The sequence below is a fragment of the Rhinatrema bivittatum genome, chromosome 1 (genome assembly GCF_901001135.1).
Source record: "Rhinatrema bivittatum chromosome 1, aRhiBiv1.1, whole genome shotgun sequence".
Classification (NCBI taxonomy): domain Eukaryota; kingdom Metazoa; phylum Chordata; class Amphibia; order Gymnophiona; family Rhinatrematidae; genus Rhinatrema; species Rhinatrema bivittatum.
The window spans coordinates 682,218,099-682,236,730 of NC_042615.1; the positions used below are offsets into that span (position 1 = coordinate 682,218,099).

General features: G+C 47.8%; 1 protein-coding gene across 4 annotated transcripts in view; it reads left to right on the top strand.

Moving 5' to 3' along the window:
• BDP1 (B double prime 1, subunit of RNA polymerase III transcription initiation factor IIIB) overlaps nucleotides 1–18,632 on the top strand; it is a 259,767-nt gene that overhangs the window by 40,353 nt on the left and 200,782 nt on the right. For all 4 annotated transcript variants that reach the window (XM_029574553.1, XM_029574582.1, XM_029574572.1 and 1 more), the window contains exons 8-10: nucleotides 12,094–12,148; nucleotides 17,098–17,241; nucleotides 18,307–18,591. In XM_029574553.1, the coding sequence (XP_029430413.1) occupies nucleotides 12,094–12,148; nucleotides 17,098–17,241; nucleotides 18,307–18,591 (484 nt within the window). The remainder of the gene's footprint in view (nucleotides 1–12,093; nucleotides 12,149–17,097; nucleotides 17,242–18,306; nucleotides 18,592–18,632) is intronic.

The window sequence follows — 18,632 nt, forward strand, 5'->3', positions numbered from 1 at the left end:
GGATGATGTCAGCGAGCCTGTTATTTTCTGTCTCCATCTGCTGGTCAGAGGGCAAAACCCATTCATCTGGACTTGTCTGATTGGACTCAAGGAAAGAAATTCAGGTAAGAACTAATTTTACCTTTCTCAGGCTTACAGTCTAGGCAGGACACTGTGGAGCACTTCCATTTGGTTTAGCTATGGCCCCAAGGCTTTTTTCCAAGATAATAGTGGTGGTGGCTGCAGTTCTGTGCCAGAAAGACATTTTGGTCCACCACTACTTAAGACATTTGGTTGATCTGGAAGGGAACCATGTGTCTACCAATTGGGTAATCCAGCTTCTGCAGGATCTTAGATTGGGGATATATTTTGCCACAAGCAAAGCTGGTACTGACCCGGAATAACTGGGTGTACTATTTGATACTCAAAAGGGGAAGATTTTCATGATGACAGAAAGGGTTACCAAGATTATCTCTCAGGTTTTGAATCTATTGATAATGATTGTTCCCTGTACGTACCCGGATCAGTCCAGACACCTGGGTTTTGCCTCCGCACCAGCAGATGGAGACAGATCAAGATTTGACTGGCTCAGCCACATATAGCAGGGTGCCACCCACAGCCTCTCAGTCTTACTCTGTCTCCAGCAGATGGTGCAGGTGCAGAAGCCACAGCCCCTGGGATCCCTAGGGGAGAAAGGTTCTTGTTTGGTTGGTTTAAGTTTAGTTAGTCAGGATTTCTGGGAAAAAAAAAAAAAAGAAGACAGTCCCTCGTCGTGGGAGCCTCCCGGGGGGGTGGAAGGTTCTGAGGGGACCATCCCCCCCCTGGTCGAGGCCGCTGCTAAGGGTCGAGGACCCGGCCTCTCTGGTTAGCAGCATCGGGGGGTGACACCGGGGAGCCCGGTTCACTCACCCCTACAGGAGCAGGAGTCCAGTACCAGGGACAGCGATGGCAAGTAAAAAAACCCAAAAAAACCAAGTGTTTACTTTTGGGACTTGCACGCAGACTCTCCGCTGCTTAGTTCAAATTTTCTTTTGGCTGTACTTTTCGTTTCTTTGATTTTCGGGGGTCAGCCGGCAGAGGGTGAAGATGCCTTGGGGGTCTTCGAGTCGCGCGTGCGGCTCGGCGCATGCTTATTGCGCAACAGTATTTGCTCTAATTGTGTGCCGGGCGGTGAAGGGCCGTCTGATACTGGTCGGGGGGGCCGGCCTCGGACACCGCGTTCGCCGGCGCGCGATGGACAGAGTACTGCGGGCAGTGCCGAGCCGTTCCCGCTCAGCGCGGGAACGGCGGCCATTTAAAATTCCTTTCGGGAGGCCATGCGGTCAGCCTTGGGGGATGGCCCACTGCCTCCCGCGCTTTCTCCACAGCAGCGACCATCCCGGGGAGGGCGCCCCTGGGGGGGCTGCCTCTCCTTTGCCAGAGGATAGCCTGGGGGAGGCATCCTCTTCATCGGAATCATCTTTTTCGTCTGATTTTGTGCTTCTGCTGCAAAAAGTCCTGAAGCACAAAGTCATTAAAAAGAAGGCAGGAAAGAAGTTGACTCCCGGGGGACTAGGGCTGCAGCCAAAGTCCCGGAAGAGGTGGACAAGAGAGAGGTCCCGGAGGGGCTCGGACCCGCCCAAAGATAAGCGGCCATTATGGTCTGTTCCTCAGGACACGGAGTCCACGTCTCAGGATGAGACTGATCCGCTCACAAGACCCCTGGGGGGGGAGGGGGCCTACGAGGTGGATGGAGAGGTGCCGGCTCAGCCTGGTACCAGCAAAGGAACTCCAGCGGTGGAAGGTGATGACCCGAAGGTGATTCGGCTCTTTAAAAAGGATGAACTGGCTCCGCTCATTCTGGCCATTCTTCAGGAGCTCGGCTTGGAAGTTCCACCAGTGGAGTCCCGGCCGGGGGCCAAAATGGATCCGGTGTTGTTGGGCCTCAATTGTCCAGTGGCTTTTCTATTCCACTTTTCGGTGACGGACATACTGTTCCGGGAATGGGACACTCCTGAATTGGGTCTGAAGGTGAGTAAGGCCATGGATAAACTATATCCGCTTCCAGAGGACGCTTTGGAGCTTCTCCGCCTCCCTAGAGTGGACGCAGCGGTGTCGGCCGTGACAAAGAGGTCGACGATTCCAGTCACGGGGGCTACAGCCCTCAAGGACGTACAGGATAGGAAGCTGGAGCTCCAACTTAAGAAGGTTTATGAAGTCTCTGCTCTGGGCGTCCGCACAGCGATATGTAGTAATTTTACCCTGAGGGCGGGCCTGCGCTGGACCCAGCAGCTCCAAGCCAATGATGATCTCTCAGAAGAAGAAGCTGCTCAAGCGAATCGTTTAGAGGCGGTGATCGCTTACAGCGCGGATGCTTTGTATGACCTTTGCGTACGTCGGCCAGATCTATGGTGTTTGTGGTTTCCGCGCACCGTCTCCTTTGGCTTCCGAATTGGGCGGCGGATGGTTCTTCTAAGGCCCACCTTGGCTCCCTTCCGTTCAAGGGGAAGTTGTTGTTTGGCAAACAGTTGGATGATCTGATGCAATCTCTCGGAAATAACAAGGCTTTTAAGTTGCCTGAGGACAGGCCTAGGCCTCGGAGCTCCTTTTCCAATAGGACCCAGTTCCGGGGGAACAGGAAGTCTCGTCCAGCGAGGTCTTCAGGAACGTCTTACCGTACAAGCTAGTCGTGGCAGCAGTTGTGGCCTCAGTCCTTTCGTGGCAGAAGATTTGGGAAGCAAAGTGGTCCTCCATCGGGAACAGGGGTAAGACTTCTCAATGAAAATCGTTCGGTCCATTCCTCTCGGCAGGTTCCTCTTCCGGTGCCAAACGTGGGAGCCAGGCTGGCTCTATTTGTCGAGGAATGGACCAAGATAACGTCGGACCAGTGGGTCCTCACCGTGATAAGTCAAGGTTACGCTTTAGATTTTGTACAGATTCCTACAGACAAGTTTCTCGTCTCATCTTGCGAGTACCGAGAGAAGCGAAAGGCGGTGCAGGACACTCTACAGCACCTGGAGGACTTGGGAGCGATCACCCCCGTGCCTCCCGGGCAACAACGCAAGGGCCGATACTCCATTTACTTCATAGTACCCAAAAAGGAGGGAACATTCAGACCAATATTAGACTTGAAGAGGGTCAACAGGTGTCTTCGGATTCCGCGCTCCTTAATGGAGATGATTCGGTCGGTTGTCGCCTCAGTTCGACCAGGCGAATTCCTGGCCTCTCTGGATCCCACTGAAGCGTATTTCCATATAGGCATTCAGCCGTTTTATCAGAGGTTTCTCAGATTCTGTATCCTGGGCAGGCACTATCAATTCAGAGCTCTCCCTTTCGGCCTCGCCACCGCTCCTCGCACGTTCACGATGGTGGTGGTGGTGGCACAGCTCAGGAGAGAGGGGTTCCTGGTGCATCCATACTTAGATGATTGGTTGATTCAGGCGAAGGCCAAGCTGCAGTGTCAGAAGGCGGTCACCAGGGTCCTCCAGCTCTTGCGCTCTCTCGGATGGGTGGTCAATCTTGCCAAGAGTCGTTTGACCCCTACTCAGTCCTTGGAGTTTCTGGGAGCGCTGTTCGACACAAGGCAGGGAAAAGTGTTTCTCACCAAGGAGCGAGTGGTCAAGCTACAGTGTCAAGTGAGGCACCTATTGTCCCTACAGATGCCTCGGGTGCGGGATTACTTGCAGGTCTTGGGCTCCATGGCGTCCATGCTAGCTTTGGTGCCCTGGGCTTTCGCTCATCTACGTCCTTTGCAATCAGCATTGCTGTCCCGCTGGAAGCCGGTGTCAGAACAATTCCATCTTCCACTTCCGCTCACGGACCAGGCGAGAGCCAGTCTCCACTGGTGGCTGGTGTTGGATCATCTGATGTGTGGAGTGTCCCTGGTCATGCCTGACTGGACGGTAGTCATCACGGATGCCAGTCTCTCCGGCTGGGGAGCGGTCTGTCTTGGACGTTCGGTGCAGGGACAGTGATCAAGGGAACAATCTCAGTGGTCCATCAATCGCTTGGAGACCAGGGCGGTGGCTCTGGCACTGCAATCCTTCTTCCCGCTGATTCGGGGGAAGGCGGTCAGAGTATTGTCGGACAATGCAACTACCGTGGCGTACATCAATCGCCAGGGCGGGACAAGGAGTCAGCTAGTGGCGACAGAGGCGCGACGTTTGATGTGCTGGGTGGAGTGGAATCTCAGCAACATTGCGGCATCTCACATCGCCGGGGTAGACAATGTTCAGGCGGACTTCCTCAGTCGACATCATCTAGATCCCGGAGAATGGGAGCTAGCGGAGGAAGCGTTTCACCTAATCTGCAAAAGGTGGGGCACGCCTCACATGGAACTGATGGTCACCTTTCAGAATGCAAAGGCTCCGCGATTTTACAGCCGGCGGAGAGAGAGAGGGGCCGAAGGGGTCAATGCGCTAGTGCTTCCATGACTCACAAACGTGTTACTGTACATGTTCCCTCCCTGGCCCCTGATGGGCAAGGTGCTTCGACGCATAGAACTGCATCCGATGGACGTGATTCTGGTGGCACTGGAATGGCCGCGGCGACCGTGGTTCGCGGATCTCCTCCACTTGGCGGTCGAGCCGCCCCTTCGCTTTCGGGAGTCCATGGTTCTTCTTCATCAAGGCCCCGTTTGTTTGGAGGCAGCGGATCACTTCTGTCTCGCAGCATGGCTTTTGAAAGGAAACGCTTGAAGAAAAAAGGGTATTCTGATGTGGTGGTAGCCACGTTGTTAAGGTCTAGGAAACAGTCTACGTCCTTACCCAATGTTCGGGTCTGGCCGGTGTTTGAGGATTGGTGTAGGGATCGCAGTGTGGATCCTACGAGTGCTTCAGTGTCCGATGTCCTAGCTTTTCTTCAGGCTGGTCTCTCTAAAGGTCTTTCTTGCAGTACCCTTCGGGTCCAGGTGGCAGCGCTTGGTTGTCTTCGAGGTAAGGTACACGGGATGTCTTTGGCTTTACACCCAGATATCGCTCGTTTTCTTCGGGGGGGGGGGGGGCTAAGCATTTACGTCCTCCATTGCGCCACCCTTGTCTGTCCTGGAACCTCAATTGGGTGCTTTCGGCCTTATGTTCGTCGCCTTTTGAGCCTATCAAGCGGGCGACACTAAAGGATCTTACGCTACAAGTAGTGTTCCTCATCGCGATTACTTCGGCTAGGCGAGTATCGGAATTGCAGGCTCTGTTGTGCAGGGAGCCGTTCTTATGGATCTCGGATTCAGGGGTATCTTTGCGGACGGTTCCTTCCTTTCTGCCTAAGGTGGTGTCGGCTTTTCACTTGAATCAGTCGATTGAGCTTCCCTCCTTTCCTGAAGGGGAGCGGGCGGATCCTAGGGCGAGAGATTTACGGAAACTGGATGTTCGCAGGGTTCTACTTCGGTATCTCGAGGTTACGAATCCCTTCCGCGTCTCTGACCATCTCTTTGTCTTGTGTACTGGTCCAAAGAGGGGTGGTGTGGCTTCGAAAACCACGATCGCTCGCTGGCTCAAGGAGGCCATTGGCTCTGCATACTTGCTGCGGGGAAAGCCTGTTCCCGTGGGTCTTCGGGCTCATTCTACGCGGTCTCAGGACGCTTCTTGGGCGGAATCTTCGCAGGAGATTTGCAGGGCAGCTACTTGGAAGTGATGCATACTTTTGCAAGGCATTACCGCTTGGATGTCCAAGCCTTGGCTTCGGGTGGTTTTGGTGAGGGAGTGCTCCGAGCGGGACTCTCTGGTTCCCATCCTCGGTAAGTTGGCTCTGGTACATCTCAGGTGTCTGGACTGATCTGGGTACGTACAGGGAAAGGAAAATTAGTTTCTTACCTGATAATTTTTGTTCCTGTAGTACCACGGATCAGTCCAGGGGCCCACCCGTGTCTGTGTGTGTGTACTCTGAAGTAACGGAGAGTCCACTCGTGGATTCATTTTTTTCCTTGATATTTGTTGTATTATCGTTCACTCCTTTGGTTCTGGGAGTTTTGTTCCAGTTGGGGGTTTGAACTTGGCCTTGTTTGGGTGAAACATAGTTAGGTAGTCTGGTTGTTTGTTCCATTCTGCTTTGACATTACGTAAGACTGAGAGGCTGTGGGTGGCACCCTGCTATATGTGGCTGAGCCAGTCAGATCTTGCTCTGTCTCCATCTGCTGGTGCAGAGGCAAAACCCAGGTGTCTGGACTGATCCGTGGTACTACAGGAACGAAAATTATCAGGTAAGAAACTAATTTTCCTCTCCCAAGGTTTGGAATTATGTACAGGCTCTGGGGTCTATGGCAGTGGCCTTAAAGCTGGTTCCATGACCCTGGACACACATGAGAATGTTGTAAAGGCCTCTCTTATCTCATTGGAGGGTTCAGTCACAGGACTGCAAGATGAAGCTTTTGCTGCTGGTCAAGACCAGAGCCAGACTGTCCTGTAGGTTTCTTGATCAAAACCTGACCAAAAAATGGAATTAGTCCACTAATTGATATTGATGACAGATGCCAGTCTGAGCAGATGGTAGACACATTATCAGGACAGGACATCCCACTATCACTGCAATAGGACTTAGAAAAGGTGGTCCATTGACCGTTGGAGGCCAGAGCCATAAGAAGAGCCCGACAGGCGTTTTTACCAATGGTTGAAGGAAGAACAGCAAATATCTTTCCTGACAATGCCAAGGAGGTGACATATGTGAACCTTCATAGGTCACCAGAAGTCTTCAAGTAACTCTGAAGTTGCTTGCTTAGGTGAGCAGAAAGCCATTTGTAAGCAATCTTGGCAACTTAAATACAAGCCGATACAGTAAAAGTTGCGGGAGAGCGGGCGAGCGCCTACTCTCCCAGCACGCGCACAGGCCACTCTCTTGTGCGCGCGATTCAGTATTTAAATGAGGGCCGTTGGTAAAAAGAGGCGCTAGGAACACCATTCGGAAACCGGACGACGGCAAAATTGAGCGTCCGGTTTTCGAGCCGCAGGCCAATTTTTAAATTTTTTTTTTTTATAATTTTAAATTATTTTTTACTTTGGGACCGCCGACTTAATATGGCCATGATATTAAACTCCAAGTCCTCAGAAACCTTAAACCGCTTCTTCACGTCCATGATTTTAGACTGGTACTTCAATCACTAATCCTGTCGAAACTAGATTATTGCAATTCCCTACTACTTGGCCTACCAGCCAACTCCCTAAAACCCCTTCAGATGGTTCAAAACTCTGCTGCCAGACTTCTCACCAACACCAAGAAAAAGATCACATTACCCCTACTCTTCAGAATCTACATTGGCTACCCATCAAATACAGGATCCTCTTCAAGGTACTCACCATCATTCATAAAGCTATCCACGACCTCACTACCCTTCACACATCCACTCAACTAAAACCGCACACCTCCTCCAGACCTATCAGGAGTGCCTATAAGGACACTTTGTATGTTCCCCAAGCCAAAACCTCCCTTAGTAAACGCGCCTTATTGACAGCAGGACCTCACCATTGGAATGCACTACCTCCTGACCTCAGACAAGAACCCTGTCATGCCACTTTTAAAAAGAGACTGAAAACATGGCTGTTTAGCCAAGCCTTTATGGACACCTAATTTCTCGCTCCTGTATCTGCACCCTCCCAATTAATATTCACATTCGGACTCCTTAGCCCACCTATCAATTTCTTCTCTTTGCTCTATTTGCTCTAACTTCCATCTCTGCTGTCTCAGAGACGATACTTCAGGTCTGCTTTGCTTTTCTATTATAGTTCATTATATCTTTTGATATATCAAGAAGAGTTATATTATTATTTATTATGTTTTATTTTACATTATGTTTTCATTAGTTTTGGACCGTTTTCTTTGTTATCTGTAACCTATGTTCCTTGTACCGCCTCCGAGTGATTGTTAACGTTACACTGTAAACCGATATGATTTGTATATTTTACAAGAATGTCGGTATAGAAAATAAATAAATAAATAAATATTATATCACCATGATATTAAGTCGGAGGGTGCACAGAAAAGCAGTTTTTACTGCTTTTCTGTGCACTTTCCTGGTGCCAGCAGAAATTAGCGCCTACCTTTGGGTAGGCGCTAATTTCTGAAAGTAAAATGTGCGGCTTGGCTGCACATTTTACTTAGTGAATCGCGCGGGAATATCTAATAGGGCCAACAACATGCATTTGCTATTAGTTTCGGGGGGGGGGGGGGGTTGGACGCACGTTTTCGATGCGCTATTTCCCCTTACTGAATAAGGGGTAAAACTAGTGCGTCGAAAACGTATTTCTAAACGCGGGTTGACAGTGCGCTCTGCCGGAGTGCACTGTACTGAATCGGCCTGATTGCAGGTGTGGAAAATATGGAGTTGATGCATGCTAGACTCGTGGGAGTCAGAGCTAACGGATTTGGCCTTCTTGATGGTTGACCTCATTTGCTTACAACCACTGATGGATTTCATGGCTACGTAGTGAAATTTATTTATTTATTTATTTAACGGGTTTTTTTATATACCGACATTCATTGGGAATATCACATCGGTTTACACTAAACATGAATGTAGCTTTATGTGCTTTACAGGGAACTGGATAATTAGTACAACATAGAACAAAAAAATTAGAACAAAGGCCAGTAAGGAGATGAGAATGGATAATGTACAAGGTAAATACAATGTAAAAATGAATAAAATATAAACTATATACAATGTAAAAGGTATTCAGACTTTGCAGACTATATACAGTGTAAAAAGGAAAAGTGTACAAACTATATATGATGTAAATAGAGTTCAGAAGATTGCAAGGGAGGCAAAAGTAGTAGGGGATGGGTGGACAAATTAGAAGGAAAGAGTAGCGGGGGGGGGGGGATGGTCAATTTAGGAGGAAAGGCAGGTTGCAGAAGGGGCAAATGAGTATGAAATGCCAAGGTTGCACATTTCTTCAGTTGAAAAAGGAAATTGGATGTAATGTCATGGCTTCCTTATTGCTCTTTTTTGTGTTCCCACATTGGCTGATGGTAAGAAGAGTTCTTCAGAGAATAGGGGCTCACCGTGGCACTTTATTTATTTATTTATTTATTTATTTATTTAACTTATATTCTGCTGTTCAACACTTCAGTGGAGTACCTTCAAGTATTTAATCCTGGTGGCTCCAGATTGGCTCAGGTGGCCTGCGCACATGGATCTGAAGAAGCTTCAGGTTCCCTCACACAGAAGGTCTATTGCTATAGAGACTGGTCCAGCCAGAAGATCAATCTCCATTTTGTCTTATGGCATGGTTATTGAGAGGAGAAGGTTGAGGAGTAAGAGTTACTTGGAAGAAGTCATAACCACTTTGCTTCAGGCTTGGAAGAATTCCATTTTCCTAGCTTAAATCAGGATTTGGAAGGTTTTTGAGATGTGACATACTGAAGTTGGGATTCTCCTTCTTCAGGGCATCATTGCCCTTAATCCTGTCCTTTTTGCAGAATGGGTTGCAGAAGGGATTGGTGCTGAATTCCTATAAGGTGTAGGGGACAGCCTTCTACTGTTACAGGGGAAAGGTTCAAGGGATGCCTTTATCGGCTCACCTGGATATTTTGTGTTTCCTGAAAGGAGTCAAGCACTGCTGACCTTTTTGAGAGGGTGTCTATACCTGCCTGTAACCTCCGCTTAGTTCTTTGCGCTTTGTGTGTGACTCTGTTCAAACCAGAAGGGCGTCAATCAAAGATGTTACACTTAAATCTGTTTTCTTCATTGCGTTCTGTTCAGGGATATTTCTGAATTGTAGGTCTTGTCGTGGAGAGAGCCATTTTTGAAGTTCTCAGAGGACGGGCTGTTGATTCTTATGGGTCCATCCTTCTTGCCTAAGGTTGTCTCCCTGTTACATGTGAGTCTGAATTTTAGGGAGCTTCACCTTCTAGATGTGTGTAGAATTCTGCTGAGCTCAATGCACTCTTTTCTTCATTTCCATCCTCTAGCCTGTAGGGATCCCACAGTGTTTATCCCATGCCCCTTTGAATTATTTCACTGTTTTCATCTTCACCACCACCTCTGGAAGGGCATTCCAGGCATCCACCACGCTCTCTAAGAAGAAATATTTCCTGACTGGTTCTGAGTCGTCCTCCCTGGAGTTTCATTTTTTGACCCCCTAGCTCTACTGACTTCTTTCCAATGGAAAAGGTTTGACATTTGTGCATCATTAAAACCTTTCATGTATCTGAAGGTCTATATCATATTACATAATCAGATCCTTCAGCCTCTCCTCACAATCTTCTTATACTGACCCCACATCATTTTGGTTGCCCTTCTCTGAACTGAACTGCCTCCATCCTGTTTCTATCCTTCTTGAGATACAGGCTGCAGAACGGAACACAGTACTAGAGGTGCCAAATTCTGTTTGATTTCAGCTTCTTTGCTCAACTGTTTGGAAGCTTTGGATGAAAGAGATGTTCCCAACGTTCGTCGGTATATAAAAGTTATTAAATAAATAAAAAGAAAATTCTGGCCGATATCCACATGAAGTGTGGACATTGCACAAAAAGATTGTGCTTTACTGTGTTTCTCTTTTACAAGTTGCCATGGGTCATCCCAATGGTTTAGTGGCAGTGCCACATGCTGCCTTGCAGAGCACCTTGGGGTTGGGGGGTGAGGGGGTGGAGAGTCTCGACCATTGCTCAATGATAACACCTAGTGACCAGACTTAGGTTGCATGTATACTGGCTTCTGCCTGAAGATGAAGTTTGTGGCCCCTGGCTAGGGGCAGTCACTGCAATAGCTTGGCTACATGGCAGGTGAGGGTTGTAAAATCCCTGAGTAGTTAGGAATTAAGGCTTATGGCACTGTGTCTTCATAGAGGCTGCTTCTAATCTAGCTGGAAGTCCAAGAAAGTAGCAGGAAACGTCTAGATCAAAAAAAAAAATATTGCCATATTTCTGTGGATCCTTAGAGACCGTATAATGCTTCATTTATAAACTAAGCAGTATGGGGCGGATTTTAAGAGCCCTGCTTGCGTAAATCCGCCCGGATTTACGTGAGCAGGGCCCTGCGCGCCGGTGCGCCTATGTTCAATAGGCCTACCGGCGCGTGCAGACCCCGGGACTTGCGTAAGTCCCGGGGTTTTCCGAGGGGGGCGTGTCGGGGACGGGCCCGATCCGCGCGGCGTTTTCAGGGCAGGACGTAGCGTTTCGGGGGCGGGCCCGGGGGCGTGGTTACGGCCTGGAGCGGTCCGGGGGCGTGGCCGTGCCCTCCGGACCCGCCCCCAGGTCACGTCCCTGCGCGCTAGCGGCCCGCTGGCGCGCGGGGATTTACGCCTCCCTCTGGGAGGCGTAAATCCCCTGACAAAGGTAAGGGGGGGGTTTAGACAGGGCCGGGCGGGTGGGTTAGGGAGGGGAAGGTGAGGGGAGGGCAAAAGAAAGTTCCCTCCGAGGCCGCTCCGAAATCGGAGCGGCCTCGGAGGGAACGGAGGTAGGCTGCGCGGCTCGGCGCGCGCCGGCTATACGGAATCGGTAGCCTTGTGTGCGCCGATCCAGGATTTTAGCGGATATGCGCGGCTACGCGCGTATCTACTAAAATCCAGCGTACTTTTGTTTGCGCCTGATGCGCCAACAAAAGTACGCCAAATTGCGCTGTTTGAAAATCTACCTGTATGTGCAGTGTTTATGCTTGGCTGGAATACAAGGCATCAGTTCTCTACAAATGTCTTGTTTCACTAAAATAACTGTTCAGGTATGTGCATGGATTAGAAAAATATATAAAACATGTTTAAAAAAAAACAAACAGCAAAAAGAAAATTAAATCCTTAATCTAAACACCTTTTAGCTTATAATGGGAGAAGGTATGGTTTAATGGTTAGAGAATTGTACTTTGATTAGAAGACATCTTAGGATGTACATTCAGAAATTACCCCTGTATGACATGGAGTAAATCAGCATGGTTTCTGTGAACTTCCAGGACTTGCTTGTGGAACAGTTGTTTGTCTTAATCTAACTTTTCTGGTAATATATTGAAAATGTTTCTGTATATATTATTTATTTATTTATTTATGTAATGATTTTTCAGGACGTTTCCCTTCTGGACAGGATATTAAATGCTAGTAAATCCATTAGTAATTATTGGTTAATCAAATATAAACATGTCTTAATTCACGAATCACCTTTGTCTTTGTTTTTAATAGTTTTATAGCATCAGTGTTAACATTTCACTGTTTGTTTCCAATTCAGAACAAGTTCAAGCGTGAAGAGCGATCAAATGGATGGAGGATAGATAAAGCATTTAGTAAGTTTTTAAGTTCCAGTTCATTAGATAGAAAATAATAACGCAGTAAAGCTAAAATAAGCTGAGCATATTCAAAGTAAATGTACACCATTGCAATCATATTATCCTTGTAATTGTGAAGAACTCTGAGGAGATGTCCTGATTGGCTGGACTGGACTCTGAGTATACTACCCAAGGCATGGCATGGGACGGCAGGTCAGGGCATGTGCTGGTCTTCTGTTTAGCCAGCATCCTCCCCTTCAGGTTGAGCTCTTGGTATCTGGGGGGGCCAGTAGGGCTTGGCTGCGACGGAAGACATAGATTTTCAAGTGTTCTTTGGTTTTGGACCCATTTAGTGATTTTCAAAAACTTTCAACTGAAAAACATAGGCTCCTAAATTAGCCTTTTTAAAAAATGTATTAGGTCTGAGTGCCTACATTCTAGGCTCCTAGTTTCATTAGACTCTAAAAATTAGGATCCTAAAAAGTGGGTGGCTACAGGGGTGGTGAAGTTAGGGCTGGGTAACAAAGTTAGGAGCTTAGCACTGATTTTCTAATTTAGGACCCTAAATCTAAAACTTAGGCTCTTAAGTCTGGCTGAAAATAAGCACCTAAGGCCTAGATTCATCATTTTGCTATGAATTTTGCATGAATAGTGCCCAGGATTAAAAAAAAAAAAAAAAAAAAAAAAAAAGGGACATGATTAGGGTAATTTTAGTTGCCACAACACACTATTTTAGAGCTTAACATAGGTATTTTACCGCAATGTGAGTTTAATTTATTGTACCCACGATATTTTCACTTCTCAACTTGAGAGAGAGACTCTTTATAAGATTCTCATATTAGTCAACTATTTATACCACTATAGGAGGGTCATCTAGTAACTCAAGGTGAGGTTTTGATGGTGGTCTAGGGTTTGGGAGGCAGTTTTACATGCACGGTCAGATGTACTAATAGCACAGTACACATCTCTCTCTCTCTCTCTTAAAATGTGTAATAATGTACGTTACACTCTCACACGCAATGTTAAACACTCCTCATTTTCATAAACTCCGCCCAAATTCCTCCCCTTTGATTACATTTTCAAAATTTGCATTTGCATCATGCGATGCAAAAAATAACTCATGCGTTATGCTGTTCCCTGTACTAACCCAGATCAGCCCAGACTCCTGGGTTTTGCATCCCTGCCAGCAGATGGAGACAGAGAAAGTTTCACTAACACTGTACATAACCCAGTATGCCACTTGCAGTCCCTTAGTATTTCTCTGTCTCCAGCAGATAGTAGATGGTGCAAAACATGCAGTTCGTCAGTCAGGAGACTGTTTTGGATTTATGAGCCTTCCTCCCAGGGGGTTTTTGGGTCCTGGTTGGGTCCTTCCTTGCCTGGTTGAAGTAGACAAGCTGGGGGTTGTGACCCTTTTGTATGCTTGCCCATTTCTTCCGTGGGATGTGTAATTCTGGTGGTCCAGATCTCTCCCCCTTCACGAGGCTGCTGAGGCAGCTACAGGCTCAGGGTGGCTGATTTCTTTTAGTTGGTCTCTTTTTTAATTTGGCTGATTTTATTTTTTTCTGCTAGCACTGTGTTCCATTCTAGGGAGTAGGAAATGAGATAATGAATTGGATAATAGTTACTACCGATGCAAGTCTCTCTGGATGGAGGGCAGTGTGGCAAGATCAGTCAGTGCAGGGTCAATGGTCAAACAGGAAGCCTCATGGCCTAACAATCGGTTAGAGATGAGAGCAATGCATTTTGCATTGCTTGCCTGTCTGCCAAGGTTACGCGGCCTTCCAGTACGGATCCTATTGGACAAATCAACGACGGTGGACTACATCAACCGTCAAGGTGGAACGAAGAATCAGGCAATGACTCAAGAGGCCAAGGAGTTGATTCTCTGGGGAAAGCAGCACTTGGAGCGGCTGGCAGTGTCTCACATCGCCAGAGTAAACTACATTCAGGCAAATATTTATCAGTCAGCACCCGGGGAAAGGGTGCTGTTGGAGGCAATAATGTGTCTCATTCACAGAAGATGGGGATATCCCAACCAAAGAGAACATCAAGGCATCTTGGTTTTACAGCTGCTGAACAGAACATGGTACAAAGGATCCAGAGCTCTTGTGCTGCCGTGGAATCAAGGAATTCTGGCGGACAAGTGATTACGGCGGATAGAGAAATATCCAGGCAACGTGATCCTGGTAGCTCCAAAGTGGCCACATTGACCATACTTCCCAGATCTGGTCAACATGGCCATAGATGGCTCCCTGAGGTTTAGACATTGGTTGATTGTTTTCCACCAGGGCCCAATATTTTTGGGTCAGGCGGCTCACTTCTGTTTTGCGGCTTTGCTCCTGAGGGGAGACAATTGAGATGGCGGGGATATTCCAAAGCGGTTATTTGCACCTTCTACATCCTTGACGTATGTGCGAATTTGGAGGATCTTGGAGTCCTGGTCTGCTGTTGACGGAGTGCAGCCTCAGTCTGTTCAGGCTATGGTGTCGCATATTTTGGCTTTTCTACAGAAAGGTTCTGGTCAAGGGATTGGCCTTTAACTCTCTGAGTGTCCAGGTAGCGACACTGGGTTGTCTCTGGGCATGGTGCAAGGGTATCCTCTGTCTGCACATCCAGATGTTCGATGGTTCTTTCAGGGAGCTAAGAACTTGTGTCCTCAGGTGTGGAACATTTATCCATCTTGGAATCTGAATCTACTCCTTAGAGGATTGTGTGAGGCTCTGTTTGAACCACTAAAGAGAGCTACGGTTAAAGATTTGACTCTCAAAGTGGTTTTCTTGGTTCTATTTGTTCAGTCAGGAGAAGTTTGGAGCTCCAGGTGCTGTTGTGTCGAGATCCCTTCCTACAGATGTCCAATTTGGGGATATCTTTATGATTGGTGCCTTCTTTTCTGCCTGAGGTAGTCTCGGCGTTCCATCTTAGACAGTAGAGCTCTCACCTTTATAGATTTGGATTCCTCTATGCATCATGTGGGGGAGCTTATGCTCTTAGATTGGAAGCATGCATTACTGAGGTATCTAAATGTCACTTTTGATTTCCATAGATTGCATTTCATCTTTGTAGATCGTATCAACTCTTTGCACTGTGAAGTGGTCCAGAGAAGGGAAATAAATCATCTAAGGCTACAATTGTGCGGTGGCTGAAGGAAGCGATCAAGTCGATTTTACATTTCTAAAGGGTGCCTGCTGCTAGGGGGTTTAGGGGCCACGATGCATTCTCAGGCAACTTCCTGTGCTGAGTCACTTCAGGTGTCTTCGCATGACATTTGCTGGTGGCTAATGGGAAGTCGTTGCCCACTTTTGCTAGACATTATCGCTTGGATGTTGGGGCTCTGGCTTCCATGTGCTTTAGTGAGAATGTTCTACGAGTGGAACTCTCCACGTCCCACCCGAGTTAAGGGGAGCTTAGGTACATCCCAGGAGTCTGGACTGAACTGGGTACGTACAGTGAAAGGAAAATTGGTTTTTACCTGCTAATTTTCATTCTTGTAGTACCACAGAGCATTCCAGAGACCTGCCCATTTACTGGGGGGGGTGGAGAGTCCACCGCTCGTACTGTTGCTTTGTATATAGTGTGGAGTTCTTTGAGGTTTTCAATGCTGATCGCTTTTGTTAAATTTGGGAAATGAGTTTACCGTTGTCTTTTTGGGCAATGTCACCTTCTTCCAGCTCGTTGTAGGAGAACGAGTTTGCTTAGAAACTTGCTTAGAAATTTATGGTTGTTGCTGTCGTCATGGCTTGGGTACAGGTAAATACTGAGGGACTCCAGGTGGCACACTGGGTTATGTACAGTGTCAGTGAAACTTTCTCTGTCTCCATCTGGTCTGATCTGTGGTACTACAGGAATGAAAATTAACAGGTAAGAACCAATTTTCCTTTATCGCGGGCGTTTGGGTCCTAACGCATTTTGATGAATGACCCTGTAAGTTAGGTGCCTAAATTTAGGGGCTCAGCTTTTTTTGAATATTGGCCCCATAGAGGTCAATATTCAGCTGTGGAGTGTCTGGCTAATTTAGCCAGATAAACGTACCTGGCTAACTTATATTGGATATTCAACAGTGCGCCCATGCTGCTGAATATACTTGGCTAAGTAAATTAACTGGCTATATCTTAGTTGGATTACACTAAGTAATCGGAGCGGCCTTGGAGGGAACTTTGCTCCCCCTCCCTTCCCCTATCTAACCCACCCCCCAGCCCTACCTAAGTCCCTCCCCACCTTATTTTATATTTTATGCCTGCATCTTGCAGGAGTATCTTGCGTGCGCTGGCCGGCTGCTGTGCCGGAGGACTCGGGACTGCCCCCACCCCCTTCCCGCCCCTTTTTTAAAGCCCCGGGACATACGCGCGTCCTGGGGCTTGCGCGAGCCGCCGAGCCTATGCAAAATAGGCTCGGCACGCGCAGGGGCAGGTTTTCGGGGTTACGTGCGAACCCTTTGAAAATCTACCCCATTATGTAGATATTTGAGGTAAATTAATGTCTGTTTATTCAGTCCCTCTTCTCTGTCCTCTCCTTCATTGTAAATGTGTTTACTTAAATCTGACTTTGCAGTGCAGTTTCTTCACTGTTTCAGTAGCTTTCCTCTGGATTTTCACTACTCTTTCTGGGGCTGCATGCTTCATAACTGGACATTATAATCCATCTAAGGTGTCATCGGTGATTTGTACAGTGCATTTTCACTTCTGGTTGTATCTTTATGCATCCTAGCATTTCCTCTGGCTCTCTCCATTATCTGATCATATACTTTGGCAATTTCATATTAATCAGATGTGATCCCAGGATGTATGGATGATTTTAGGATTTTGTTTTTGTTTTTTTTAAATTAGCAATTCATCCACAATCATTCAACTGTGGTAAATTTAACATAGGAAATGCTATATGTCCCATGACAAACACATTTACTGTGTATAAGTTTAAGAACACACAGTTGGATATCCTGTTTTGATATTTTGTTTGCTTTTATGCAGAGGACAAGCAGCCGTTTGATTTCGAATTCTTTGCTCAACTGCTTGAAAAGGTTCTTGCTGAGGAGAAAAAGAGGAAACAAAAATCTGCTAAAATAAAAAATCCTAGAGTGAAAAAGCCTACAAAATTTCGCAGAAAACAAAAAGGTACTCTAATGTTTACTTTATATTACTTATACAGGGGCGGATTTTCAGAGCCCTGCTCGCGTAAATCCGCCCAAAACCGGGCGGATTTACGCGAGCAGGGCCCTGCGCGCCGGTAAGCCTATTTTACATAGGCCTACCGGCGCGCGCAGAGCCCCGGGACTCGCGTAAGTCCCGGGGTTTTCGGAGGGGGCGTGTCGGGGGGCGGGCCCGAACCGTGCGGCGTTTTCGGGGCGTGTCTGGAGCGTTCCGGGGGCGGGCCCGGGGGCGTGGCTACGGCCCGGGGGCGTGGCCGCACCCTCCGGACCCGCCCCCAGGTCGCGTCCCGGCGCGCAGGAGGACCGCTGACGCGCAGGGATTTACGCCTCCCTCTGGGAGGCGTAAATCCCCCGACAAAGGTAAGGGGGGGGTTTAGACAGGGCCGGGCGGGTGGGTTAGGTAGGGGAAGGTGAGGGGAGGGCAAAGGAAAGTTCCCTCCGAGGCCGCTCCGATTTCGGAGCGGCCTTGGAGGGAACGGGGGTAGGCTGTGCGGCTCGGCGCGCGCCGGCTATACAAAATCCATAGCCTTGCGTGCGCCGATCCAGGTTTTTAGCAGATACGCGTGGCTCCGCGCATATCTACTAAAATCCAGCGTACTTTTGTTTGCGCCTGGAGCGCAAACAAAAGTAGGCTATTCGCGCTCCTTTTAAAATCCGCCCCACAGTGTATATGTTTATTTGTTTTCCTGGGTATGTGCCCCCCAAAACAAACACATTTGTAGACAAAAATAACCTCTTTTAAAAGTTCTTTCCTCCTGCTGATGTGTTGCGCTGTATTGAAATGCAGTGCACGTTCCCATACCATTTTAGCCTAATCATCTTTCAGATGCTTACTTTGATATGCCTCTTTTAATATGTTTTCACTTTGTGTTTGTGGGTCTGTCATTTGATGACTTCTCTTTCTCTTTTTGTGTCTGTTCCTTGCATTGGGCATTGAAACACAGTCAGAGAGAGGAGTTAAGATTCTTTACTGTAATCACAGGTAGCCACTGAGTAGAAGATAAATGCTGAACATTTCTGTTTTTGGCAGCGAAAGCCGTTTGTGAAGAAACAGATATTTCAAGCAGTGATCCTGGAATAGCTGGGACATCTGACACCGAAGCCGCTGAAGTGGATGCCAGGACTGCAGAGAAAGAAAATGAGGTGTCCCCGCATGTCCGCGAAGGACAGGCTGCAGCAGAGCCCAGCCCAGCCAGGAGAAAAAGGAAGAAAAAGAAGAAGAATGTTGTCCCCAGTGAACCAGAATCTGAAACCCCTTCAGAAGGAACTGGAGTATCTCCAAAACCAACCAACAAGGAAAAACTCCGAAGCAAAAGTAAGACTGCTGAAGAATGTTTTACGTATTGCTTGACTCTG